Raw genomic sequence first — 27,594 nt, forward strand, 5'->3', positions numbered from 1 at the left:
AAAAATACCAAGTTTAATCAATGCATATTTTCTTAATCTTATTTGCCTTACCTTACACGGTTATTTTACTGGTAGTGGTCAGTGGTGATTCCTAACCTAACTCTTCCTTGTCAAATCAAGCTCGATTAATTAATTTGTGAATACCTTTTGTAGACTCATACACATGTAACATCATGGAATTTATAAACACGTTCCCTTTCAAAACATTGAGTTTTAAAACTTCAGATAATGATAGTAGAGAATATGAACCTTTAACATGAAATGTTAAATAATTTCAGGATTATGTCTCGTACTGAAGCTCGATAATCTGAAGTTTTATTGCAAGAAAATGTGACCTTAATTTGTGCGAAAAACCATGTGAGTTTAAAAAGTGCGTTGAGCTATACAATGAAATGTACAAAGGTTTTAAACAATTTGATAAACTGAAATTTAATTCATTTACCATTTCCCCTCAATCATGAAACACATTTTTCATCATAAACCTAAATGTACATAGATTGCTAACAAATAATTTACGCATACCAACACAATGACAGCTCCCTAGTGAACAGGACGGGCGGCCATGAATGCAGTGACAATCTCCGTCGAAATGACATCCTGTAAAAGAAATGGTTATTATATGCCCAGGAATATCATGTTAACACTCAAATCCATCATAAATTGTTTACTAATAAAAGTAGCTATTCGTCTGAAATGTGATGCAGTAAGCGACATTTCTCTAACCTTTAGACTGGAAAAATGAAATCAAATTCGAGTAATATAAATACATATTTTTTATTCATCAACTATACCTAATGAATCATTATACATAATTATTATCATAGATGTTTTACTCTGCATAAATTAAAGAGATATAATATATTAGTTCATAAGATATGTATATATATATATATATATATATATATATATATATATATATATATATATATATATATATATATATATATATATATATATATAAGAGAGAGAGAGAGAGATAACAAAGAAATTCTATTTTACATGGATACCCACTTCCGCCCCAGCCCGGGGTTGAACTTTCGACCTTCGGAATCTGTCTCCTAGCAGTGAAAGGTACAGCGCGCTAGACCGCTCGGCTATCTAGGCATGTCAAAAAACTTGCTTTCGATGCCAATTCTCGCGGCGCTGCCCTACACTACACGTTCATTGAGAATGGAAGTGAGATACAGTTATTTGGACATTAGTTTTAACAAAGGATTGTTACCAATACATGTTGTAATGAAATTAATCATTATTTATATATACTCAACAAAAAAAGAAACGCATATTGTTTTACTCATCAAAGAATTTTTTAAAATGTACATGAAACAACTATTTTTTATATCATTGTATATCTGTGACATATTTAAAAGACAACATGGGGTTTTAAAATCCAAGTGTTGAATTACCTCCCTTGATTAAACATGTTTATGAAAGTAGTGTTTTTCATGATTTCTTCTAAATCGGATGTTTATTTTCGTTGATATTTGGGATTTAGAGAAACTTTTAACACTCCTATTAAACCCATATTTAAGATTTTACTCCAGTGTTGATACTGCAAGGCCACGCCGAAACAAAGATGAACACAACCAGGCTAACGATGATACTAAACAGAGCTACGCAACAGGAAGTTGCAACTGTATTTGGAATAAATCAATGGGCTTTGCAACCGGTAAACTAACGTCTGAAGACCACTATCTGGCTATCCGCAGGAAACCAAACCCAGGCAGGACCGTCAGACCTCCCCCCTTTCAGCACCTCATGCAATTCAGAACCTGTTGTAAAAACTGCTGCTACAATTGCTGGATGAAAAAATCAGCGTAATAGTGCATAAATTGTTCACAAGAGACGGAAATGAGATGGTATTCCTCCACGATATCCATACATTGGAAACCCACTAGCATTGAGACGTCGCACAGTACATATTGTTATGCCCCTTGAATTTGGGGGCGATGAAAATGACATCAACTTGACTTTTCAATTTGCAACAAAGGACATGTTTGATTTTTATCACAACACACTTTAAAATCACTTAAATAAAATAAGGTTTGAACTGAAAACTTAGATTTTCTTATTATTCTGATTATGCGTTTCTTTTTTTGTTGAGTATATATAAAGTGCAGGGAAATAATTTTGTTACAGCATCAATGCTGATTTTGATGCTTCCTTTGCTTGCTGATTTTGATGCTAGTTGTCCTTATCCTTGTTTGATCCTTATCTTGGGGCCAGTTTTACAAAAGGACTTACGACTTAAGACCAAATATTATTCTTCGTATAATTTTTAATTAAATTTAATATTTTTACACAAACAATTTTATACAGAAATATTAATTTTGCAAAGTATTACAACAATCTGAAGTTTTTGGTCTTAGTCGTAAGTTGTGTTGTAAAAAGGGCCCCAGATACTCATGAAAAACTAGGTCAATGCTAGTAATGCTACCGGAAGTAGGATTATCCTGGTGGAAGTGGATAATTTAAATTTCAGCATTCATATATTATGCTTTATTATGCTTTAGATGGTAAAGTCGTAATCCAAGAAACCAATACATCATCACACACAGTCACGACAACCACTCAGAGGGTATGTAAACAATGGTTTTTAATCAGATTATATAAAAAATGGTAAAGATGATGTGAAACAGATTAAGTGTTACAATTAATTAAAAACTCAAAATTCTGAACCATTAATGGCATTTAAACCCATGTGATTTTAAAGATCATTTTTTTACAACGGAATAAGAAATAAATGATTTTAAAAAAAATATTTAGAATCTGCATATGCAGTATTTTGTAGTTAATCCACAAGGTATCAAGTCAAATTATACATAAGTTATGTCATAACCCATCGTTGCAACCCACGGCCAAATTGTACAATCTTCTCCAATTCTGACCGTGGTCAAATGAGAAGGAATATTTTGTAGCTCATTAAAATATCGAACAATGAAAATAAAGCAAAGTCAGATATTTTATTTTGATCAGGATTCCCAGTTGCAGTGTAAGAAACACTGTTGAATGAAAGTAAATTGTTCATTTCAATTGGGATAGAACAAACCCATGTTCACTTACAATGTCATATGACGTAACAATAAAGACTGAGGCATCAAGATAAAGATTAGGAAATTTTTTGTGATCAAGCAGCCACGAGCAGGAGAGCTTTATGCTTAAAAGATGTAGTAATGTACCTATATAACCAGACCGACTTATAACCAAGTCCACTCAAACCTAGTACATGTACTAGTATTTCAACTTTTGAACCAATCTTAAAGTCAACTCTTAAACAGTAGTATGCATTGTAACGGATTTTCCCTTTGAGGCCTTGGTTAGGCTGGACCCTATCATGTACTGTCCTGTGTCTGGTTTACGAGTAGAATCTAGATTGTACGTAAGGCTTTAAACAGATATCTAACAATTTTTTCAAAAGGCAGATAATTTATGTATCAATCCTGATATTTGAGCTACAATATAATGTCAATATGTATAAAATATTCTGATTGAATTGGTCATGTTGATCAGGAAGTTTTTTTTTTGTACTGAACAAGATGTGTTTGTGAAACACTATGCGCCTGGCGGTAACAAATTTGCGATATTTAAATATTTTTACATACATATTGAGATAATACTTAATCCTCACAAAATATCCTTATTATCGATTAATCATCTCAGCCTCAATGGCTCCTTTTAAATTTTCCTGGAGTTAAAAAAAAAGATGAATGCTTGAAACTGTGATCATTACTTTTATATTAAATAGCCAAATTATGTTCATTCTCTAAAGTTACTCATTGTCATTGTGCCCCTATTTCATAGCATAAGTACTTTAAAGTTTTAGTAGTCAGTGACAATTTACTTTCTTTTACCTGTAAAAAAAAATAATTGCTTTAAACTTTAAACTCAATCCTTTATTTTGTATATTCGCAGGGGAATAAGGAAGCATACAAAATATTCTACCTTGACTAAATCAGTGGTATATTATGACGTCATAGTAGGCGAGATAACGTCAATTTTAGAACACAAGTTTTCGTAATATTGGTATTCAGAGATGTAATTTAACTCTAGAAAATGAATAGGAACGTGTAAATATTAACAAATATAAAATGTTCTTATTTTGTTATGCTGTATCTGTCATTTTGATTACAATCTACCGTCGATGACGTTATATGTGTACATCAAGTAACTTGGGAATTGATCATATTGTGTAAAGAGATATTGGCTTAAACGGCATGTACAAATGGCTTAGTTTTTTTTATAGAGTAATAGAATATAAAATTTGACAAAATGTAATATTTCATTTTAGTACTTGGATTTAGCGCACACGTTTGGAGGATCAAAGAATTTCAAAGAGATTAAGTCCCAATCGTCGCAATACCATCATTCCTAAAACAAAGTGTTTTTATTGTAAAAATATATTATGCACTCAGGGTATAGAAGTACGTAGATGGTTTAACACTGGAATGCTTTCTAGACCCCCCCCCCCCCCGAGAAAAAAAGCAAACAAACCAAAAAAAAAAAAAACAATCACACATACAATATTGATAAAATTGTTTTAGTAATAAAATATCACCACACGCAGCATCGCAACAAAAAAAATTCTGTAGACCATTATATGTACTAAGTAAAATTTACGGTACTTTTAAAAGTATGGAGAGAGAGAGAGAGAGAGAGAGAGAGAGAGTTTGATATGTGATAAATTCGATACGACATCAATCTTTTAGAAATTACAAAAGAAGTTTTTTTTCTTTAATGGGATTTTATTTGGTTTTTATTTACAAACTTGTAGGCTTCTTTGATCAGTTTATTTTAAGTGTTAAATTTTCACGTAGAGACAACTTAAAATTGAGCGGAATATCTAGATTTAGGGAGGGAGTACATGTACATCCCCGCGCAAGATCCCACAGCGCCCCCCCCCCCCCCAAAAAAAAACTGACGTGAAGCTTGAGAAGTTCTTTGTGTCTACTTTTCTGTATATAACTGGCTATTTAAACATGTTTTCAACTGATCGATAAAATACCCCGCCTACTCCGAATATTAATGTGACACAATTAAAACCCAACTCGGACATGCGCAACATTCCAGAATTAACATCCCCTAGAGAACTTTTTAAATTACCTCGAATAAAACTAAAACGCCGTTTTCTATGAAAATTTTTGCAAGTATAGTACCACACTAATAGCAAAATATCGGGTAGGTGTAAAATTATCAAGATTTGAGTTAATTAGATAAAGTAACAGGGATCCGAAAAAAAGACTACGGCACTATGCTTAAGTGGAAACATTCTTGATAAAATTTGAGAAATAAATTCCTTAATTGATGCTATACAACTTTAGCTTAGTCAAATAAGGTGTTCGGGGCATAATTTGTTAGTAAACAAGATTAAAAACTGTATTTTAAACTGTAATTATCAACGAAAAATTAAGAAAACCAGTCATGAATATGGAAGGTTTTTCATATTCGTCAGAGAAAATGTATCCAGATTGCCTGCAGTCTCCCAGAAAACGGAAATTAGTATGTTCGAGGTCTCTTCTTTAAATCAATATCAAATTTAATATAGGTATCCCGTTTACTTTTCATATTATTTCAAATTGAATGTCATGAAAATACCCTTTTTTCTTCATAATTCTACAAAAGACGTAAAGTACGGGAAAAAGAAAGTTGAAATTGATTATGACGTCATAATGGATCTAGCACCAAAAATTGGTCTAAAGTTATTATGTTCCCCAAACGAAGTTTGGGAACATATTGTTTTTACTCTGTTTCTTATTAAGGTCTTCCGTCTTCAGCGGAAGACCTTACTGTTATTCTTAGGTTTCTTTTCCACTATTTTTATTATTGTTTTTTTTTCTTACCGATTTTGTGCGCGCGAGTTCTCGAGAACGGGTCGATCGATTTTCATGAAACTTTCAGGTCTGATAGAACATAAAAAAATCTAGATAATTTTATATATTTTTTTATTTTGATGACGTCACTTCCGGTTCGGAGTTTTCTGCGATTTAGTGATTTTTAGAGGGTCACTTTGTCCGGCAGTTTTCTCAAAAAGTACTTAACACAGAAGCATGATATTTTCAGTGATGCTAGAGCAAACTTTGGAGAAGTGCCTTTTGTATATCACAACTACCGGAAGTACGACGCGCCGGCGCTCGCTATGGGCCGAAAATAGTCCTATCATGACTTTTAAAATTTTTAACGCCTTTTCTATGATAACTTTTTACCTAGAAATATTTTGTTAAAACATATAGAACAAAAGAAGTGTAGAATTACACGATCTTTCAATTGATATCTCAAAAAAAGGGCTGACCCCTAAAATTAGGGATTTAGAGGGGCCAGCAGTATTTTCCTGATATCTCAAAAAGTATTGACAATTTGTTAAGCATCATAGAAGAAAAGTTGTTCAGAATAACAAATAGCAGATGCGGAGATCATTTAAAGTAGTTAAGATGGCGTCACTTCCGGTCAGACCGGAAGTATTTGTAAATGGCTCGTTTTTGCACACATAACCGTAAATGTCTGACAATCTCGATCTCATCATCTTCAGAATTAGACGGAAGACTTATTTGTTGCTTTGCAACAAGCTCGTCTAGTTATCATTATTTTTCTTCTTGGGAAAATTTTGTCCACGAATGATCTTGTAAACTACACATCCGACTAAGGTGAAATGTTTTTAGGGTCAGTAGACATGTGATGTAGATGTGCGGAACGAAGGTCATTTTGCGCGCACGTGCTTGCAAGAGCGCGCACGTGCAACACGAGAAATGATCAATATAATTGATATAGACGTAAATTTTTCAATTTTTGATGAAATGCTTTGAAACTCATAATATAAGGATATATTAGTAGCATAGACAATATGACATGGTAAAAATAGCAAGATCTCACGCGCATGCACGTGCGCTTTGCTCTGATTGGCTGAAACTAAAGTCTCAGTATCTTTCTTGTTTTTTTGTCAAAATCCTTTGAAATTTTGAACATAGCCATGCATTAGGATATCCTACAACACTATATATAGCAATTTTCATGAAAACACGTGCATGCACGTGCGCTGCAATCTGATTGGCTTAAACTTTAAATAGCTCTAACTCCCTTGGTTTTCAACCAAACAGGATGGGAATTGGAACATGGATAGATATAATGGACTACTACACGAAAGTATGGTCACCATGCACATGCATACACGTGCGTGTACATGCGCTGCGATCTGATTGGCTGAAACTTTGAACAGCTATAACTCCCTTGGTTTTCAACTAAACAGGATGGGATTTAGAACATAGATAGATGTAATGGACATCTACAAGTAAGTATGGTCACCATGCTCATGTATGCACGTGCGTGCACGTGAAATGAGCAAAATCAAATGAACACTTGAATGAGCTAATTTTTTAAATACTTTTGGATTAAATACTTTAATATTTAGTATATCGAAATATATAGATTGTGTAGTCAAGATGAAATGGTCATTCCGCACATGCATTCACGCGCGCACGCGTGAACTGCTAAAATTTGAATAAACTTGGTACACTTCTGGGTAAACGTTGTTAAAGTTTCAAATGCATAGAGTTTGTCTTATTTAATGAAACTTACAGGGAATATGGCACCAAAAGGGAGTTGGAGAGCGTTTGGGGAACATCTGTAACGGTCCCCGTTACAATTAGCACTAGTTTACTACATCTTGACCTTAAAAGCTTAATTTCTAGGGAAATTAGTTTTAGGTTTATAACAACGGTAGGTGTTATTACAATTATAGTGATTAAAATGTGGTGTTTTGAAATGTGTATCAACTTCTTTAGAAATAATCAGTCACAAGTATTCGTTGTATTTAACACAATGAATGAATAAAAAATGTTGGAGAATATAATAAACAATAAAACCTTATCAGTTTCAACAGTTTAGGTATTTTGCAGTCTTGCAATGTGGTTTAAATATTGCGTTAATTATCAGCAACTATCAAAATAAATATTTAAATTATTAGTGGATGTAACCCTTGTTTGGTATTGAAATGCACACTTAACAACTATTGAAATAATTATTGCAATCGTAGTCGTATTTCAATAGTGTTTGCAATCTATATTTGTTATTGAAATACAGTCTGAACCACTTTTGCAATAATTATTTCAATAGTGGTCGTATTCAGTAGTGGTTGCAACAAAGCTCGATTAATTAATTTGTGAATACCTTTTGTAGACTCATACACATGTAACATCATGAAATTTATAAACACATTCCCTTTCAAAACATTGAGTTTTAAAACTTCAGATAATGATAGTAGAGAATATAAACTTTTAACATGAAATGTTAAATAATTTCAGGGTTATGTCTCGTACTGAAGCTCGTTAATATTAAGTTTTATTGCAAGAAAATGTGACCTTAATTTGTGCGAAAAACCATGTGAGTTTAAAAAATGTGTGTTGAGTTGTACAATGAAATGTACAAAGGTTTTTAAACAATTTGGTAAACTGAAATTTAATTCATTAACCATTTCCCCTCAATCATGAAACACATTTTTCTTCATAAACCTAAATGTACATAGATTGATAACAAATAATTTACGCATACCAACACAATGACAGCTCCCTAGTGAACAGGACGGGTGGCCACGAATGCAGTGACAATCTCCGTTGGAATGACAATCTGTAAAGGAAATGGTTAATATATGCCCAGGAGTATCATGTCATACAATTATTAACATTCAAATCCATCATAAATCTTTTAATAATAAAGGTAGCTATTCGTCTAAAATGTGATGCAGTAAGCTACATATCTCTGACCTTTAGACTGGAAAAATAAAATCAAATTCGAGAAATATAAATACGATGGTTGTCCGAAAAAGTCGTAGACAATGTTAATAACTTTTTTAACACGCAACCTATACTAACCAAATTTTGCATAGACATAATACATTCATTGTTCTTTAAAATTGTGAATTCTAAAATATGTATCTTTCATATTAATTACATTGGGACGATTTATATGAAGGCACGACCAAAATTCGGAATAATTTACGCACATAACTATTACATTTGTTTTTATTTCTTTGGTGCTATGTAAAAAATTGAACTAGAATTTAAATCACTTAAACCAGAATCAAAATCTTAATAATATGTCAAATTTTCATATAAATAGCATTAGAAACAGATGACTGGTGGCATTATTTTCAAAGTGTTGTTCGAAGTGAGATTGATGAAAATGACGTCTTCGAACGCGTACCCGGCGCACGGAAAGGTAATAAATTGTTTTTGGTATGTTTATATTCATGCGAGACGGGGAAGAAGAGTACAGAAAGGATATTACACAGTATATTTTAATAGAAAAGTTGTTTTTAATAGTATGAGATTCAAAGGTAGTTTTTCCTTTATATCGAAAAAAATAGTTATTGCATGTAAAGTAGAGTACTAATTGTTTGACTCAGACATTTGGGAATGTTCTGGACCATGAACGTCGTCAAACAAGGTGTACTCTCTGCTGCTTAAAATGCAAGGTGATCTTTGAAATAATTTAATTTTGAATAAAATATGAATCTGCGTAAGAAAACGGACAGTATTGAATTTCAATTATTCCCTTAGTCAATTGTGGTTTATCACTATAAAAATATTCATTTGGATGTTAATAGCCTCACGTGAAGCAGAAAAGGGACCATGACGTTATGAGAGACGTTAATTACGCTTGCGTTCGTGCGCCAATGTACACTTACATGGTTTCTTTATTTTTTCATAGTTTCCTAATTAAATGTGCTATTGTCATGAAACTTGAAATTCATGATCATAAAATGCTACTCTTTGCTATGACAAGATAAGAAATTTGATTTAGCATAGTGAAAATAAACTATGTTCCCTGTCTACGACTTTTTGGGACAACCCTCGTACATACTTTTTTTATACATCAACTATTATACTTCATTTATTATAGCATCCACAAGTCAATTTTTATATTTGATATTTACCACATGTATTATATACTGTCTTAAAGCATATGGAGAGTAGAAAAAGAAAATATAACATTTTGGGTTTCTAGTCATAAGTTGTTACTAAAAATAGACTGCTAAAAAGTAGTGCTTGCACTTTTTTATGTGACCATTTTGTTTTTCAAAGTAGCTGGTTTTGAATGAACAGCAAATACTTTGAAAAATTAGATCTTAAATTAAAATAATATGTTTGTTTGTTAAAGACACTTATATATGACACATTTAATTATTTTATTGTTAACTTCACTTCTTCTACTACAATACATCACAAGTAAAAATGTGTATTATTGCGCCAACGTTAACACTTACAAAAATGACGTCAAACTTTTTAACTCTAAAAATTATAAGGATGTAGGGAAAAATAAATTATCAAATAAATGCACTGAAGCTGAATTATTTTTTGTGTGTGCAATAGAAGTTTAAAACATAATTCTTAAATCTTTGACAATTTCTCTGTACTCTTGCATATATGTTTAAAAGTACATGTTTAAAATGTATGGTATCTACCGGTAATCTCCGGCACTTGACAGTTATTAGAGCAGTTAAAATACAAAAGCTTAATCTTTTCCTGTAATAGTGTTTAGATTATATAAAAACAATCAAATAACACAGACAATCAATGTAAAAAAAATGTAGTTATTTAATATTCATGGTTAATTTAAACAGATTTCAGAACTTTTAATAGATTTGACAAAAGTTCCTTGTGTGTCAATGTTTGTCTTTTTCCATCATGACTCTTTCTAGAAAATGAGAACAGTTTTGTTCAAGAACATTCTGTTTTAAAACATTTTTACGGTACCGGAGCTGGGCTTTCAAAGCATTGACTTTGTCTGATGTGCGTCCATACTCCTTTATTCTCAATTTACACTCGCGGGCTGATTTCCATAAACCATAGAAAATAATGTCATCACTCTGTTTTTCCAGTTGTGCTTGTTTTCTTCTCTTTTTCGGAACTCTTCTTCTTGTTTCTCCTCCCTCTGTCGTTGAATTTCTCCCTTTCTTTTTGAGAATAAATCTCTTTCAGTAGAAACGGATTTTCTAGCTTCCGAAATAAGGTCTTCCATAGCCTCTTTGTTTCTTATTATCCATGTGGATGTCTTGTTCATTAGGAAAAGTGTGTAAGCCTCAAGAGCTAGAGCTGATATATTAGGTTTAACTCTTAAAATTTGGTCCATATACGTGAACAGTAGCTCAGAATAAGAATTACTTTTGTCCACACTCTTGGTAGCCAGTGAGAGCTCCTCAATAAAAGTTTCATATTTACCATCTGGCATGTGGTTTTTATAGACATGCAGTACTACTTTCCGGATCGCTGGTAACAGGACACGTAGAATGATTTCCAGATCAGTATCATAATTAGACTCTTTGGTCAGGAATTCAAATACTCTGTCGCCATTAAAGTCTATTCCTGTTAAAGCTGGAAAGGTTCCCTTTATAAAATCAGCTAGATTTTCAGTTACATCCGCCAAATAATTTGATAGATGGAGATAATTTTGTGTCATGTCTTCAATTGATGTATCCTTGTTCTCGAGAATATTCCAAAGGGGTGTTGTAATCATCTTTGAAATCAATCCCAGGGCTTTCAGTCCGGCAACATAAAAAGAAACTTTAAGATCTGAGAGAACAGACTTCAGAAGCCTTTTGTTTTCAATATCTGATTTCTCCAGAAATTCAGTCATGTGAGGATGAAGAAAGTAAAGGCATGCAGCATTTTGAAATAAAATGTTGAATCTGTTGCCCTTAAATGGTTGCAGAGGAAGTGAGATCATTCTGTTTTCAGTAAGAAATGGCTGCATGTATGTTCGGAATGCCCCATAACACCCACACTTTTCATCACCTCTTCTTGCAAAAGCCTTGCATGCACTTCTTATTAAGCGAAAACAACCTGATTCATCACTTTTAGAGAAATTCTCATCAAAAATTGGTGGGTTTCCATCGAAATTCCCCTTTTCTGCTTCACATAATCCCTTCTGGGCTGCATTCGCCAAATGTACCAGGCCATGAACACCGCAGAAGAAATTGTTCAGTCTGCTTACTGTTTCTTTTTCAACATCATCCAATGCGTGGTAATCTCCCTGTATCTGTGGTAGCAGCTCTTCCCTGTAACTTTCTAATAGCTCATTAAACTTTAATTCTGTAGCGGCACGATCACTCATCGTATTTTGGATATTGCAGATAATTTTGTTTCCAACATTCTTCTGGGTTTCCTCGTTGTTGTCAGAAATATCATGTAAAATTTCTTTAAATGTGTCCAGTGTGTTTTGTGCTGATTTTGTGGCCATTTCACGAAGTCCTAATGCAAAATAATTACCTTCTTCATCACGAACAGAAAACCCACCATATTTAATGCCAAACTTCGATGTCTCATCAGTGTGCAAGGTGGTTTTGATTTTTTCTGACAGTTCTTCTTGTAGTTGCTTTTTGGCTAGACAGAGTCTTTGGATATTCATATTAACAACTGTTGATGGAGAAGGTAGTCGGTCAGGTTCTTTTCCTGCTAACTTCAAACAGGTTTCCATGGCTGGTCCTAAATCAAAATATGAACTTTTATGTAAAATGTGCATTTACTTTATGTTGGTGCATACATCAAGTAAACAAATCTGAAAAAAAAGAATTAAAAAAAAATTAACAGTTTTAGTTGATGGGACATTGTGTTCGAGAAGAGAGTACACACACAAATGAAGTTCTGGAGTGAATACTTTCTCTTTCTTGTCAAATAGATTGATGACTTTGGTGTCAGTCAAATCATGCAGCTGCTCCATGAGATAGGGAATTTCATCTTTTTCCTTAAGGGTATGCTGAAGCTCATTGACAGTGATTCTGAGTTGGTCATTTTCAGCTTGTAGCTCATTTAGAAGTGCTTGGTAGTCTTCTTTAGATGTGTCATCTGATGTTTCCAATTTTGTACACTTAGTTTTCCAGTAGTCCTCTTTCCGTTTAGTGCGTTTGACAGCTTGGTTTGATGATTTCAGTTTCTCATGTAGCACTCTATTTTGCTTTATTACATCTTCTGATTTTATGTTGAGTGTCTGCATGTGATCATGAGATATTGTTTCAGTCAACTCAGGCTTTAGTGCTATTTTCTCCTTAGTCAGATTCTGGTTTTCCATGAACACTGAGTTTGAAATGGACATTGCAGTAGAAAAGGCATCACCGCTAGAACTGATCAGATATGTAGCTTCGGGCATTTTGGGAGTCACTGTATTTGATACTTTAGGTGGAGCAAATTCTGTTTCTAGGAACTCTGCTACCTTCAGATTCAGATTTGTTTTTCTGAATTTTTCATATTCTGACCACAGTCGCCTAATAGCCACACTAATTGATGTCGGGTTACAGTTACCAGAATATGACTCAATCCATTGGGCAGTTTTGGATACGCCATGTGCTCTTTTAAAGTTCATGCCATCAGCATTTAAAATCCTGGGAGTAGTACAAGACATCTTATGATCAGCTTATTGAATAATAATAGCGATGAGACAAATTTTCACTACTAAAAATTGAGGGTAATATCTAAATTTAGGGAGGGAGTACATGTACATCCCCGTGCAAGATCCCACAGCGTCCCCCCCCAAGGTCACAGGAAAGGTCAAGGTAAAAAAGAGTGAAGCATTGTAAAGCTTACATCAGTATGTATCATCATGTGAAGTTTCATTACACAACTTGAATGGTTTCTTTAAAATAAAGCTAAACAGTAATTTAAGGAGGCTAGTGGGTCAACAAATTATTTTTTTATTAACCACCAGATATAACTTAAATTTTGGGATATGATATCTTAAGCTGTCAACTATCATTTGGCAAAGAAAAATTTCATAAATTTGAATTTCAAAATTTGATCATTTTATTATATCTTTATATGGAGCTCTTCTTCTAAAGGAGATCAAAATAGTCTAAAAATGGCCACAACCACTTAGCCTCTATTAAGAAAAATTAAGTGAAGGGCAAAGGAAAAGTCAAAGTCAAAAAATATTGCTGCAGTTGGATATTTACATCAGTATGCATCAACATATGAACTTTGATAAAAATATCTAGAAAGTTTCTTTGAGCCCGATGGAAAGACAGATGGAAGGGTGGAGGACGGACATGACAAAAACTATACATGTATTCTTAATCATGGTGTGGCATAAAAAACTTGAATCTACATTATATGAGGATGTTTCCATCTATCAAGATTATACTTGTAAGCAAATTCAAAGAATTGTGGTCCTCTGCTTTCTGTGTTTTAGTGAATGGGATGCCATAATTTATGGCAGATTATGTGTCAAATATGCACCACTATCATATATCAATTTTTGAAAATTAGGTTAAAGAGGAAAAATCATAGCATGCTCTGAAACATTTTGTTGCAGGTAATGTACATGTCAAATATAAAAGTCCTATCTCTTTTGAATCAAAATTTATACATACAATATAATATTTTTGAAAAGTAGGTTAAACTTCTAGGTCAAGGTCACAGAGTCAAAAGTCATGATATATTTAGAAAAGTCTTTTCACATGAAATAAACATGTATAATTTGAATGCCCTTTCTTTTCTCTTTCAAATTGATCAATTTAAAATGTTATCTTTTGGAAAGTAGGTAAAACTTTAAGGTCAAGGTCTCACTTGGGTTAAAAAATCATAGTATATTTAGAAAGTTTTTTGGTAATGTACATGTGAAATATGAAAGCACTATCTCTTATTATTCAAAAGTTATGACCGAGGTTAAATTTATTGTGACAGATGCACATACTAGCTGTCAATAAGATGGACAAACTGACAGACAAATGAGATTTAATGTCCCCTCCCTTTCCCCAAAACGGGGGACAATAATGCCCTTGCTGTTCTTGAGAAGAAGATTTATGATGGAAAAAATCCCCTGCATATTTCTTAACACAAATCAATATTGTGTTTTTATGTCATTTTGTTTGTTGTTAAACATCCCTCTCAGGAATTTTTCACTAATATGGAGAAACCACCACTTGAAAAATAATGAGGACAAGTTAGATTTGAGGTCAACATTCATTTTAGGAGTTTTCAACCATTAAGAGATAAAGAAATATTAACTCGATCCTTCCCCTCTCCCCTTCCCAGACCCTTGTTTGTTTATGTATGCAAACTACTACTTGTTTTTACATTTTAAAAAAAATTATACAAATAGTTTAATGTAGTCCATCTCTGAATGATTTTCATTCCTAATTCTAGGAAGATAGGTTGACACAAATTGATGAATAAAATGTCAAGCAAACTTATCATTGATGCACTTTTATTTAACTTAATGCAGTCTTATTGTGAACATTTCCAGCTCATTATAGGAGAGTGAGGATGACCTCCAGGGGTCCATAACCTTTATACCATTAAATTTACATAACATAATAACACAAGAAGCAAAATTATGGATAGTCAAATGGAAAAACTTTCCAACTATTTAGGAGTCACATGATCATTTGTCATTACAGGGACAGGGAGTGGATTGGGAGATACCCCCCTCCCCGGAATTTGCAGGACTATTATATATACTGGAGGAAATAAAAATGACTTTGGATGCCTTAAGTGTCCTTCCACCCTAGAAAACAGACCCAACCATAACTTTTTTTTTTTTTTTTTTTTTTTGCTTCTCAAGAAATTCTGGTCTGCCCCCCTCCCTCCCAGTCCCAGAAAAAAAATCTGGATCTTGTAACTGATTGTAACGTTGATAACGGGGGATAACTCTTCAGAATGTCAGCATCATCGACCTTTGATCCTTTAAACTTGAACCTAACCGTTTGCATTTCAGACTATTTTACCCAAATCTATACCAAAACTTTGTACTTACCGATTGTCATTATTTAGGTCCTGTTATCTTCATGAAATATAATCCAATTAAAACACAAAATGAAATAATTCCTACTGACATATATGCATTGATGTGTATGCCACACTAGTAGCCTACTGCACGTGCAGTGAAATCTAAAAATGATAATGCCAATGGTAAAACTAGTACTTAAGTTGGACACATGACGCAAGCCCAAAGTGATGCAGGTGTTCAGATACATACATGTTTAGTGCAGGAACAAATTGAAAATTATCATTTACAAGAGATGTTTTATTTTAACTTTGCCATCTAGGCCTATTTCCAAAAACAGGCAAATAAGGTGTGTTTGTGTGTGTGCATGATGTGTTGATGGGAGAGGGGTGGGGGTTGACTAAATTGATTGTGTATATGGCAGCTTTCAAGAAGTTTAGAACTGCCTAGTCAAATATAAATAAACTTTGCACATTTTGAAAAATTCATCAAAAACGCTTTACACTAATTTGAATAATATTATTTGTTGTTGATCTATAAGATATGAGAAAATAGATTTAAAAAGTTCCAAATAACCCCCCCCCCCTTTATCAAACCTAATTTACATCATTAATTTAATTCTGTTGTTTAATTTCAGACTGGTAATGAATTAAGAACATGAAATACCTATTAGATGGAGGCCCATGGGTCACATGGTCACCTGAGCATATTATGCTCAATTTGATGAATACATGTATTATGTAAATTATTGAATTATATTGACTTTTTCCTTGATAAAGCCCAATATGAAGAAGTGTGCATTTAGAGGCAAACACCTTAGTGCAGGTATTACTGTCTCATGACAGCATCTAGTTATTTTTTATCATTATTATCATTTTCAAAAGATGTTTTATCGTAAATTTGCCATTTAGGCCTATTTCCAAAATCAGGCAAATAGGATGTGTTTGTGTGTGTGTGTTGATGGGAGAGGGGTAGGGGTGGGGGTTTATTAAATTGATTGGGTATATGGCAGCTTTCAAGGAGTTTCTGCCTAATCAAATATAAAAAAGTTTGCACTTTTTGAAAAATTCATCAAAAACGCTTCACACTAATTTGAATAATATTATTTGTTGTTGATTTATATGAGAAAATAGATGTAAAAAGTTCCAATTATGGGCCAAAAGTTTATACCCCCCTTTATCAAACCAAATTTACATCATTAATTAAATTCTGTTGTTTAATTTCAGACTGGTAATGAATTAAGAATATGAAAAACCTTTAAGATCGAGGACCATGGGTCACATGGTCACCTGAGCATATTATGCTCAATTTTATGAATTATGTAAATTAGTGATTCAGGTGACCTAAAATGCATGAGTGGTCCCTTTGATCCCTATATTATGGCCCCATCCTACCCCCGGGGGTAATGATTTGAACAAACGAATCTACACTACAAGAGGATGCTTCCACATGAGTTTCATTTTCCATGGCCCAGTAATTCTTGGGAAGATTTTTTTAAAAAAGATTTTCTTAAGATATCCCTTTGTTTAATTTTGACTACTTATCATGGCCCCACCCTACCCATGGGGGTAATGATTTTGACAAACTTGAATCTAGACTACCAGAGGATGTTTCCACATGAGTTTCATTTTTCCTAGCCCAGTGATTCTTGAGGAGAAGAATTTTAAAGATTTTCCTGTATTCCTGTGTTAAACTATGATCCCCATAATGGCCCCATCCTACCCCTGGGGTCATGATTTAAACAAACTTGAACCTACTTACCAGAGGATGCTTTCACGTGAGTTTCATCTTTCCTAACCCAGTGATTCTTAAGAAGAAGATTTTAAAAAGATGCCATTAATTTTCACTGGTTCCTAATTATCTCCCCTTAGAAGAGGGCATGGCCCTTCATTTGAACAAACTTGATTCCCCTTCACATAAGGATACTTTGTGACAAGATTGATTTAAATTTACCCAGTGGTTCTTGAGAAGAAGATGAAAATGTAAAAAGTTTACGACGACGACGACAACAACGACAGACACCAGAAAAATTTTGATCGGAAAAGCTCACCTGAGCAGCCTTCAGAAGAAGGATATGGAGATAACGAACAGTATTCAATCTCAAAGTCCATTAAACAATATACAAAATCAGAGCAGAGCAAACACGGACCTCCGAAACATCGGAGGTGGGATCAGATGCCATGGAGGAGTGAGCATCCCCTGTCGACCGGTCACACCCGCCGTGTGCTCGTTGTCATGATCAGGAAATAACAGAAAAAATCCGTCGTCAATTCAGTGTATATATAATGGACTAACAATTGGTATGAAAAACGTCAGTCAGCATTTGACTCAGTGATATATTGTATTTGCTGACAAGGTCATTGTATCGACCATAAAACTTACGAAATGATGACATGATGATAGACTGCTGATACTCATGTTTCATCAACTTGCTTGTCAATAATTTACTTCGTTTAAGAAATTGTTCAGGTGAGCTAAAAATGATTCGAACATATATGTGCACTGACAAAGTATCTGATTTTTAATATCATATATTTTTAAGATCATCAAATATTGTTAGAGACTGTAGAATATCGAACAAAGAGTTGAGCTTCAGAATTGTAATTGATCAAACGACGTGTGCTCCTAATCAGGATCGGGAAAAACAAAAACAAAAGAAAAGAACAGGTCCAGGGGCCAGATTGCTCACCTGGGCAAATCGGCTAGGAAAAAGCCTAAATCAGATCAGAACTGAAATAAATTACTGAAGGGGGGGGGGGGGGGGGGGGCTTGAATTTAATACTACTTGAGAATGCCTTCATATTAATACAGCATATTACATGTACTTTGCTGTTCTTGATAAAAAGATTTTTAAAAACATTTTCTTCCTATATATAACTTCATAAAAATTTGAATATGATTCCCCATTGTTTCCCTCCCTATCCAAAAGGGACATGATTTGAATGAATTTAAATCAGGATTTGAACAAACTTAATTCTACACTACCCAAAAATGTTTCCATATAAATACTAGTATCACTAATCACTAATTGCTTTGCTATTCTTGAGAAGATTTTTTTAAATATATTTCAAGGTAAAACTTGGATCCTCCTTAGTGAACTCGTCCTAGCCCTGGGGGTTATAATTTGAGAAAACTAGAATCTACACTACCTGAGAATGATTCCATATAAATATCACTAATCACGGCTTTGAAGTACTTGAGGGATAATTTTTAAAGATTTTCCTATCTAGTCCTATGTAGAACTTTGATCAGCCATATTGGCCCCATCCTACTCCCTGGGGTCATATTTGAAAACACTTGAAATTACGCTACCTGATGATTTCACATGAGTTTCATCTTTCCTGGCCCAGTGGGTTTTGGGAAGAAGATTTTTCAAGATTTTCCTTATATACGCCTAAAACTTTGATCGGCCATTGTGGCCCCACCCTACCCCTGGGGTCATAATTTGAACAAACATGAATTTACACTACCTGATAATGCTTCCACAAGAGTTTCATTTTTCCGGGCCCAGTGGTTCTTGAGAAGAAGATTTTTTAAGATTTTCCTTATAAACTTCTATTAATACTTTGATCGGCCATTGTGGTCGCACCCTACCCCGGGTGTCATAATTTGAACAAACTTGAATCTACACTACCTGAGGGTGCTTCCACTTGTGTTTCATCTTTCATGGCGCAGTGGTTCTTGAAAAGAAGATTTTTAAAGATTTTTCATATAAACTCTTATGTAAAACTTTGATCGGCCATTGTGCCCCACCCTACCTCGGGGGGTCATGATTTGAACAAACTTGAATTAACACTACCTAAGGATGCTTCCACATGAGATTCATCTTTCCTGGCCCAGTGGTTCTTGAGAAGAAGATTTTTAAAGATTTTCCACATATACTCCTATGTAAAACTTTGATCGGCCATTGTGGCCCCACCCTACCCCTGGGGTCATAATTTGAACAAACTTGAATCTACACTACCTGAGGGTGCTTCTACATGAGTTTCATCTTTCCTGGCCAAGTGGTTTTTGAGAAGTTTGAGAAGAAGTTTTTGAAAGATTTTCCATTTATACTCCAATGTAAAAATTTGATCGGCCATTGTGGCCCCATCCGATCCCCGGGGTCATGATTTGAACAAACTTGAATTTACGTATACACTAGCTAAGGATGCTTCCACATGAGTTTCATCTTTCCTGGCCCAGTGGTTCTTGAGAAGAAGATTTTTTTAATAATTTCCATATATACTCCTATGTAAAACTTTGATCGGCCATTGTGCCCCACCCTACCTCGGGGGGTCATGATTTGAACAAACTTGAATTAACACTACCTAAGGATGCTTCCACATGAGATTCATCTTTCCTGGCCCAGTGGTTCTTGAGAAGAAGATTTTTAAAGATTTTCCACATATACTCCTATGTAAAACTTTGATCGGCCATTGTGGCCCCACCCTACCCCTGGGGTCATAATTTGAACAAACTTGAATCTACACTACCTGAGGGTGCTTCTACATGAGTTTCATCTTTCCTGGCCAAGTGGTTTTTGAGAAGAAGATTTTTAAAGATTTTCCCTTTATACTCCAATGTAAAAATTTGATCGGCCATTGTGGCCCCATCCGATCCCCGGGGGTCATGATTTGAACAAACTTGAATCTACACTACCTGAGGGTGCTTCCACTTGTGTTTCATCTTTCATGGCGCAGTGGTTCTTGAAAAGATTTTTTAAGATTTTTCATATAAACTCTTATGTAAAACTTTGATCGGCCATTGTGGCCCCATCCGATCCCCGGGGGTCATGATTTGAACAAACTTGAATTAACACTAGCTAAGGATGCTTCCACATGAGTTTAATCTTTCCTGGCCCAGCGGTTCTTGAGAAGAAGATTTTTTAATAATTTCCATATATACTCCTATATAAAACTTTGATCGGCCATTGTGCCCCACCCTACCTCGGGGGGTCATGATTTGAACAAACTTGAATTAACACTACCTGAGGGTGCTTCTACATGAGTTTCATCTTTCTTGGCCCAGTGGTTTTTGAGAAGAAGATTTTTAAAGATTTTCCCTTTATACTCCAATGTAAAAATTTGATCGGCCATTGTGGCCCCGCCGATCCCCGGGGATCATGATTTGAATAAACTTGAATCTACACTACCTGAGGATGCTTTCACATGAGTTTCATCTTTCTTGGCCCAGTTGTTCTTCAGAAGAAGATTTTTAAAGATTTTCCTTTTATACTTCTATGTTAAACTTTGATAGGCCATTGTGGCCCCGTCCTAAATGTACCCCCAGGGGTCATGATTTGAACAAACTTGAATCTACACCACCTAAGGATGCTTTCATATGAGTTAAATCTTTCCTGGTCCAGTGGTTCTTGAGAAGATGCCATTAATTTTTCACTTATTCATAATCATTTCCTCTTGGAAGAAGGCGTGGCCCTTCACTTGAACAAACTCGAATCCCCTTTACCTAAGGATACTTTTTGGCAAGTTTGACTGAAATTGTCCCAGTGGTTCTTGAGAAGAAGGTGAAAATGTGAAAAGTTGACGACCACTTCGACGACGACGACAGACAGTGGACACATTTTGATCAGAAATGCTCACTTGACCCTTCGGCTCAGGTAAGCTAAAAAATAATGGCCTAAGAATTAGTATGAAAAATGTCCGTCAGAATCAGACTCAGTGATAGATTGTATTAGCTGACAAGACCAAAAAATTTGGCAAAATGAGGACTTCAATCGGGACTGATAATATTATTGTTTCATCGAACTGTCTGTCGATAGTTTTTCCCATTCTAGAAACTGCTCATATATGCATACATGTACGTAAAGTATGACCTTGCGCATCGAATTAACCCATGATATGCATGAGAGATTCAAACCCCATATGCAGGTAAAACGAGTGTATTGCTAAAATCATAAGCAAATATCTACTAGTAATAATCGAGATGTTGAAGCCATCACGTACATCGTAAAGCGTTAATTCACTATTTAAAAAGTCATGCTGCTAAAAATGAGATGTGATACATAATATATCGAGTCGACAAATGAATGGAAGTGACTACATGTTAATTGATATAACGTCGTCCGTATGTCGAAATTTCGTGGGCCACAGCAAGTGTTTTCGTCTTCTCGTGTAGACATTTTCAACAATATCTGCTTCGTATAAAAACAAAAAGTCTGCTATAAAAGTAGGCACAATTTGTACCTGTTCAAGTTCAGATAACCTTAAGATCGATATCTTTATAACATTACTGTATCATTAAAATGTAATTGTTACCTTTACAATGACAGGTACCAGTAATGTTGGTATGTTTGTGGTGATGGGCTACGGTAAGTCGACAGTGAGGTACTTTGTTACCACAAGCATGGGCCATGCAGTCTTGATCATTACTACATCCTTTTATCAGAAGAATACTTTTAATTAGTTATTACGGATATGTGCATTGACCGTTATAAGTAAAAATGTATCTTTACTTTTATGATGACTTTTCTCACTACATAACTTACCCCTTTCTCAATTTTTTTACAAGCCATTTATCCTTTCAAATTATTTATGCTTTTTACCATACCATGAAAGTGTTCCTCACCTGCGGCTTGGACTTGATTGTAAATTCCTTAAAAGAATTATATGTATATGTATGTATCTAAACTGAATATTAGGTATTTCTCTTATATTTAAAAAAATTAAATATTGTGGTTTCATCAACTTTTTTTGGCATCAATTTTCGTGGATTTTGTAAAACAGACGTTTTCGAGGATACGTAATTTCGTGGACAAAAGCATTGCCTACACAGATTAATAAAATATTTCTTAATTCAATTAAGATTTAAATTTGTGGATCTGCTCAATAACGAAATCCTCGAAAATTGGTGCTCAATGATTATTAATGAAACCAAAGTATTTACTGTTAACATTGCGCCGATTACATTATCAGAATGCAAACTTTATAAGACGCTTTTTTTTAAAATCATGGTTACAAGAGACGACAATAATAATTTCAAAATTAATAAAAAAAAAAAAAAAAAAAAAGAGGAAAAATAAAATGACGCATACTAAATTCTTCATTTTATTTCGCCTTATCAATCAAACAGTTGGTGAATCGACAAAACTTGCTTTTAGACGCACGGTCTTTAGAATGTCGTGATAAGAAATAACAGCAGGTAAATGTGTCATTTCTGAAATATTATCTGGCAATTGAAGAAAATTTACAAGGAATTCGGAGACGGAAGGAATTCACGTGAAATTTTGTCGCTGAAAAATATTCATGTCAATGATCTGCCTCCTCAACACCGCCGATATAGACTTCAAATATCAGACCAATACGATAGATAATGGCTAGAACAACACTGCTAAATAATTTGATTTAGCTATGAAGTCTAGATTTTTTTAAAACCTGATGGAAGAGTTAAAGTGCAAAAGCTTCGTTATGAGCGATTTGCAAAAACACTGCTACCAAGAGGTAGATATAGTACTGGTTTTGCCTTATATGATATTCACAGTGTTGACTGATAATATTCAAAAAGACTTTTACCGATTCAATAATAATCGGAGAATGTCTAACTTGCACTTGTATTCAGCATCTTTATACATGTAGCCGTAGGATCCGCACACTCTAAAAAAAGTGTTACTTAGTAATTTATATTTACTTAAATTTGTGTATGTAAGTAATAACATATTACTTGGTTTTTACTTACAGTTTACCACGAATTACTAGCTATTACTAAAATATTTTTAAATTGCTATATTTAATTGTTTTACTTAAAACAATAAATTATTTACTGCATCAAGGAGGATTCAGGGCAGCTGCAGAACAAATTACTTAAATCTGGTAGTCTAATTACTATATATATATACTATAATGAAAAAAAAAATATCAAAATTTTATTTTAATTCCTATATATAGCTAATATTTTTTTTGCCCCCGTAAACGAAGTTTCGGGGGTATGTAGTTTTTGTCGTGTCCATCTGTCTGTCCCTCTGTCTGTCCGTTTCTCTGTTTGTCCGCAAAAACTTTAACCTTGCCCATAACTTTTGATTTAGCTGAGCTATGACTTGCATATTTCACATGTCCATTCCTTTTAACAAGACCTATCTTTGAGTATCGCCAAATTTGACCTTGACCTTGGAGTTTGACCCACTTTTACAAATTCCAAACTTTTTCTTTAGCCATATCTTTTTAACAGTAACTACCAGGACATTAATACTTCACATTTATACTCTTTGTTGAAAGACCTTTCATTAGATAACAACAGCCATGACCATTTGACCTTGACCTTAGAGATTCCAATCCTTGTGAAAAAACTTTAACCATGGCCATTACTTTTGAACGATAAGGGATAGGGCTTTCATACTTACATATATGTAATTCCTGTGAGATTGATCCTTGACCATGGAGTTTGATCTACATTTCAAAGTTGGTAAACTTGACCATAACTTCTGAAGGGTTCGGGCTAGTGCTTTCATATTTCAGATATGTATTTTTTGTGGCAAGACCTTTCATTAGATACCAATAACATTTACCATTTGACCTTGAGCTTTGAGATATCAAGAAGTACCAATATATTGAATTTGCATATAAGAAAAGTGAAACCTTTGCTATTTTGCCATATGGGGGGGGGGGGCATTAGTGTTTCACAAACACATCTTGTTTAAATTGTATTCAATTGATTTACTTAAAACATTAATTTATTTACTGAATCAAGCAGTTGCAAAACCAATAATTACTTAAAAATGGTAGTCTAATTACTATCAGGATTGAATTCTTAAATTGTCATATTAATTGTCTGTGAGGAGGAGTTATCTTTCTTCTAAATATTCCTTCATGTAAAAAAAAAAGTTATACTAATTGAAATGCTGTATTAAGTACTTGAAAGTTTAAACTATTTTTAAAATGGTCCTTAAAAATATACAAATTATTCAATTTAGAAGGCTTTTGATGTTGGAATTAAATGTTTCATTGCTAAATATAATAAAACAATTACAAAGAAATAATGTCGATTTTAGTAAATATGATAAGCATTTCATTTACTTAGCATTCTCATAAGTAATAGTATTCTAGATATCTATTAATTCCAGAATTACATTTATTTAGTATTAATTTATAAAATCTATTAAATAGAAAGAGTATTACCTCTAAATTCAGTAATAATGATTTACTAAAAAATAGTAAAAATGAGTAGTTCATTTACTAAGTAATATAATTCCTATTAAGTATTTATACTTAGTAAATCATTTTATAAGTAAATGAATTCATCTTTATGTAAAGGAGAAAGGCCTCAAACTGTCCATTCTGTAAGAGAAAGAACTAATCGAGAGCCGTTGGACTGAGATTATTTCTTTCTCTCACGGTTTGAGGCCTTTCTTTTACTTAAAACATGATTCTCTTTGTTCTAAGAATTTAAATAAAAATGTGAAAAAAAGGTAGCACACATACAATTAATTCATTGTTTACAGAATGGACAGTTATAGGTAAGCTTGGGGTGCACAACAATTTGTTGAATATCCATTATGTATTCAGATTCAAATAACAAAAGGTCTTTGTCTAAAGAATGGACATTTACAGGTGGATTTTGGGGGATGGTAGTATTTATATAAGAATGTAACTCCACAAAATCAGTTTATATTTTGCGTTGTAAAGGAAAACATGTTTCCCTTTTATGGAGATCCGGAATAATTTTATGACAGAATCGAAATCGAATTGAAACAAAAATATGCACAAAAGCAGTGATATTTTGACCTGGAAACAGAGAATAGGAAGCGTAAAAGAAAATATTATCCAAATTTTGATTTCCTTAAAACTTCGACGACAAATACAGATATTTCGAATTCCAACCGGATTTTTTTTTCAATTTTAAATCAGTTTTTGGGGATATATAATAATTGCAGCAGTGTATTTGTGAAATGCAAATTGTGTTCCGAGTGTTGGATAGCCATGAGCCACACTTCAACTTGAAAATATATTTTATATCAGATCTGGAAGTTTTAATTTTAATTATTTTCTACGGAAATATTCACTGCGGCAGTATAGTTTTCATGGTGCATACTGTTTTTGGGTGATGGATTTAATATTAGCCTACTTCAAGCTTAAAATGGATTCTTCTCGAGGGAATGATGCTTCCAAAATGTGAAATTGTGTCATTCAATTCAAATTTTGTTAAAAAACAAACAGATCCGATGCAGACACTGTGTTCAGGATTAACTTAAAAAATCTCCAAGTTCATTTTGTTATTTGCATGTACATTAAATCATATTCAGAGCTGCCAACCCTTACGATTTTGGCGTAAGTCTTACGAAATTAGCATCCAAAATACGCCTTACGATTTCTCTCTATATTCTTCCGATTTCAGTTTTTCTCCATCAAAGTTTATAATACCGGGATTTTCATAACTGGTCGTCTACAGTTTCTTACGGAAGCCCAATAGTACAAACCAAAAATAAATAAAGAAAAACGAAATTAATATATAAAGAGAAACGAAATTAATATATAAAGAAAAACGAAATTATTAAATAAAGAAAAACGAAATTATTAAATAAATCAGTTCGTTTTCCTTTATTTAATAATTTCGTTTTTCTTTATATATTAATTTCGTTTTTCTTTCTTTAATAATTTCGTTTCTCTTTATTTAATATTTTCGTTTTTTCTTTATTTATTTTTGGTTTGCACTATTGGGCTTCCGTAGTTTATAAAATTATAATTAAATATTTATAATCCTTACATTGGTTACTTGCATCGTCGTTTCAGTTTTAGCTGGCCGATCGCATTCATGTCAATGTTTTAAAGTAAACAAAATGGAAACGTGCCTCAAATTCCTCGATTACGTGTCCATTTACAAAATATCTTCAGCGACAGGGGACTGAGGCGGTCCCCGTACCACGCCTTACTATTTTTCATTTCAGAATGTTGGCAGCTCTGCATATTCAATGTATTTGTTTTGTTTCCTTTTTGTGCACACGCCAAGGTTTACCTGTAACTCTCCATTCTGTTTGTTTTAACTGTCCATTCTTTTTGAAAAAACTGTCCATTCTTAAAAAGAATGGACAGTTTTCCAAAAATAATGGACACCTACAGGTGACTTAATGGATTGTTAGGGGAGTTAGCTCAACATTATGCTAGAGAATGGACAACACAAACAAAAGGTTTACGTCACAATCATGTTTTAAAATAGAATGTAGCTCCTCAAAATCAGTTTATATTTTGCGTTGTAAAGGTAAACATGTTTCCCTCCGATGGAGAGAATATATGCCAGAATCGAAATCGAAATCGAATTGAAACCAAAAGATGCACACAACCAGCGATACTTTGACCTGGAAACTGAGAATAGTAAGCCTAAAAGAAAATATTATCCAAACTTTGATCCCCTCAAAACTTCGACGACAAATACAGATATTTCGAATTCAAACCGGAAATGTGTTTTTTTAATTTGAATTCAGTTTTTGAGGATATATTAATTGTAGCAGTGTAGTGGTGAAATGCAAATTGTGTTCCGAGTGTTAGATAGCCATGGGCCAAACTTCGACCTGAAAATGTGTATCAAATCAAATCTGGAAATGTTTCAATTTTAATTATTTGCTACCGAAATATTCACTGCAGCAGTGCAGTTTTCATGGTGCGAACTGTTTTCTGGTTGATGGATTCAATATACATGTAAGCCTACTTCAAGCTTAAAATGGATTCTTCTCGTGGGAATGGTGCTTCCAAAATCTTAATCAAATGTGAAATTTTGTCATTTAAATAAAAGTTTTGTGAATTGAAATAATGTGCATTACTCATGGATTTAAATGTGTAAAATCGAACAGATCTGATGCATACACTGTTTTCTGGATTAACTTATATCTCCAAGTTCTTTTTGTTATTCACATGTACATTAAATCGTATTTATTATAATATATAAATTTGTTTTTGTTTCCCTCTT

General features: G+C 33.6%; 2 protein-coding genes across 3 annotated transcripts in view; both read right to left on the bottom strand.

Annotated features, from left to right (window-relative positions):
• The window catches only part of LOC134262780 (keratin-associated protein 5-8-like), a 32,406-nt gene extending 10,308 nt beyond the window's left edge, over positions 1–22,098 (bottom strand). Inside the window, exons 1-3 of one of the 2 annotated variants that reach the window (XM_062745112.1) lie at positions 21,960–22,098; positions 8,539–8,613; positions 523–597 (exon numbers count right to left, since the gene is read on the bottom strand). In XM_062745112.1, coding sequence (XP_062601096.1) covers positions 523–597; positions 8,539–8,613; positions 21,960–22,056 — 247 coding nt within the window. In that variant the 5' untranslated portion in view covers positions 22,057–22,098. The remainder of the gene's footprint in view (positions 1–522; positions 598–8,538; positions 8,614–21,959) is intronic. The other variant, XM_062745113.1, reaches the window with a different exon arrangement.
• LOC134262776 (uncharacterized) lies at positions 10,801–13,053 on the bottom strand. Its single transcript, XM_062745110.1, has 2 exons — positions 12,576–13,053; positions 10,801–12,473 (listed from the first exon to the last, which is right to left on the bottom strand). The coding sequence occupies exons 1-2, from the start codon at positions 13,051–13,053 to the stop codon at positions 10,801–10,803; spliced, it is 2,151 nt and encodes a 716-aa protein (XP_062601094.1).
• Positions 22,099–27,594: the final 5,496 nt, after the last annotated feature.

This window comes from Saccostrea cucullata, unplaced genomic scaffold (genome assembly GCF_032062105.1).
Source record: "Saccostrea cucullata isolate Sc308-1 unplaced genomic scaffold, CSIRO_AGI_Scuc_v1 ctg895, whole genome shotgun sequence".
Classification (NCBI taxonomy): Eukaryota; Metazoa; Mollusca; class Bivalvia; order Ostreida; family Ostreidae; genus Saccostrea; species Saccostrea cuccullata.

What these genes read in the sequence shown, in the direction of transcription:
- LOC134262776 (XM_062745110.1), bottom strand. Translation starts at nt 13,053, where the DNA reads ATGGAAAACCAGAATCTGACTAAGGAGAAAATAGCACTAAAGCCTGAG. An exon ending in CAATGTCCCATCAACTAAAA is followed by an intron (nt 12,474 to 12,575) that starts CTGTTAATTTTT and finishes CATATTTTGATT; the next exon opens with TAGGACCAGCCATGGAAACC.